Below are 2,082 nucleotides of genomic sequence, written 5' to 3'. Positions count from 1 at the left end.
TCATGACCAGGCCGATGTAATAGGGCATGATAGCCACCACGTCGATCACGCTCATCACGCTCTTGACGAACTTGAACCTGTTGGGCGCCGCCATCAACCGAAGCAGGTACTCCACCGTGAAGATCATGACGCACGCCGTGTCCAGGCAGAAGAAGGCCAGGGCGTAACGGTCGCCGCAGGACATCTCCACCCGGTTCTGGGTCTTCCCGCAGGGCACCGTCTCCACCACGTTGGCCATGACGGAGACGGCTATGAAGAACCCCGTGACGTAGTAGAACACCAGCGCCATGGTGCTCGTGTGCGGGTTCTCGAAAGCCCGCCACATGGTCTCGCGGAACGACATGTCCGGCGGGACCAGGTCGTTGTTGTTGTCTTTATCCTCGTCGTCCTCAATGCGTTCCGCATTCTCTCGCCTGCGGTCTTTGTACTCTTCATAGCAGCAGTCCCCGATAATCTCCGGTATGATCCCGAAAAACGCCAACTCCTCGTCGTACGCGGAGATGCACTCGTGGCGCGGGTAGTGCAGTTTCCCGGTGCGGTAGAAATTCAAAATGTGCCGAAAGATGTCTGGGTCGCGGTCGAAAAAGTACTCGTTGGTCTCCTCGTGATAGAAGAAGTCGCGTTCTGTGCTTCCGAGTAAAGTGTCCGGGTATCTCTCCAGAGTGTTCCGCCAAGTTTGAAACCTCGAACCGCTGACGTTGAGAATGATGAGCCCGTCCTGCGTCCGCCTCTTGTCCCGTGGCGGGGTCGGCATAGGCGCGCTCGCCACCGGCATCCATCCTATGGCTGCCGCCCGGGCGAAGGGTAGCCAAGCGGCGACTCCCGCTGCCATTCTGTCCGATCTGCAAAGCCCCAAGTCCGGCTGAAGCAGACACGAAGCTCCGTATGCTGATCACAGGCGTGCGGACCAGCGGATAGGCATCTGGAGAATCAATGCAAAACGACGCTAGGTTAGATTGGCGCACGACAAAGCAGTATAATCCAGTGAGTGTAGTATTCAGAGAGAAAAATCAAAACGGGGTGCACTGTGTTTTAGCAGTCAGGTGAAAAACACAGGGTACTCTGATCGCAGGAGACAACAGCCGTGTGTGGAATGTTTTTGCGTAAAACCATTCCCATGAACCATGAAGTGATATAGTATCAAGTACCCATGTGCTTTGACTAGGCAACAGAAATAAAAAGCTAAACAATCCGGATTGAAAGTGCTCTCACCTCTGCGTAAAAGCTGGTGTGCTCCGAAGATTACAAAAAAGCTTAAAAATGTGCCTGAAAAATGTTACAATCCTGCTGGCAAAACCACGGTCTCCTGCCAGATACTGGTAACAAAAAAAGTCTCCGAAATTATTTCCACAAAAGGTCGGGTACAATACAGCAACAAGTTCAGCAAACAGGTAATTCCGTGCTCATCTGCAGGTGCAGAACTTCGCCGCAGTCATCCAAGGACATCCCTTTCGTCCAGCAGACATCGGTCAGAAAGACGTGCTTTTCAACTGATCAGTATTTCCGTCTGTGTTGAAGCTCCTCTCTCGTGCAGCCTCGCCGAGTGTCGGGACCACCCTGACAAGTACCGCCAGTGTTCTGCCTCCGCACGAGGGGAGGGAATACAAAAAAAAAAAAACTGCAGTTCTTTTTTTGTCGGTCCGCGCTTGCTTGCTCGCTCCGATTCCACCAAATATTATTGGTCCCGAGCCGAACAAAAAAATGGAGTCTAGCGACTCCCTCGATATTAACAAATCACCGCGAACGGATTAAAATGAAGAGACAGCAACAATTGATTTGCTGGAAGTTGCCTCGTCCGCTTTTCCCCGGTCGGCGACTCCGCTGGAGAGACGAACGGCTGCAGTGGCGCCCAAGTTCCACTCTGCGCTCTACGCTCGACGGGGGCGTGTCACGTGCTCCGGGCATTGGTTAACTCGCGCACATGAAACGGAGCACCCCGGCGCTGAAGACCTCGTTCGTGCCTCACACGTTAGAAATGTCACCCAGTGCCCTTTATAGTGTTTTTTCTCTCTCGGTCTTTCTGCGGATGAACCGCATATAATGAATCACATTTCCATATGAAAAAAAAGATCCCATGGTCTT

At 52.7% G+C, this 2,082-nt stretch overlaps 1 protein-coding gene across 3 annotated transcripts in view; it reads right to left on the bottom strand.

Annotated features, from left to right (window-relative positions):
• kcnd2 (potassium voltage-gated channel, Shal-related subfamily, member 2) overlaps nucleotides 1–1,663 on the bottom strand; it is a 164,736-nt gene extending 163,073 nt beyond the window's left edge. For 2 of the 3 annotated variants that reach the window (XM_062518535.1, XM_062518538.1), the window contains exon 1: nucleotides 1–1,078. This exon is cut by the window's left edge and continues 277 nt beyond it. In XM_062518535.1, coding sequence (XP_062374519.1) covers nucleotides 1–832 — 832 coding nt within the window. In that variant the 5' untranslated portion in view covers nucleotides 833–1,078. Of the gene's footprint in view, nucleotides 1,079–1,212 lie in introns of those variants that run through there. The other variant, XM_062518536.1, reaches the window with a different exon arrangement.
• Nucleotides 1,664–2,082: the final 419 nt, after the last annotated feature.

Source organism: Sardina pilchardus, chromosome 17 (assembly GCF_963854185.1).
Source record: "Sardina pilchardus chromosome 17, fSarPil1.1, whole genome shotgun sequence".
NCBI lineage: Eukaryota > Metazoa > Chordata > Actinopteri > Clupeiformes > Clupeidae > Sardina > Sardina pilchardus.
This window is presented reverse-complemented; position numbering and strand designations above follow the sequence as displayed.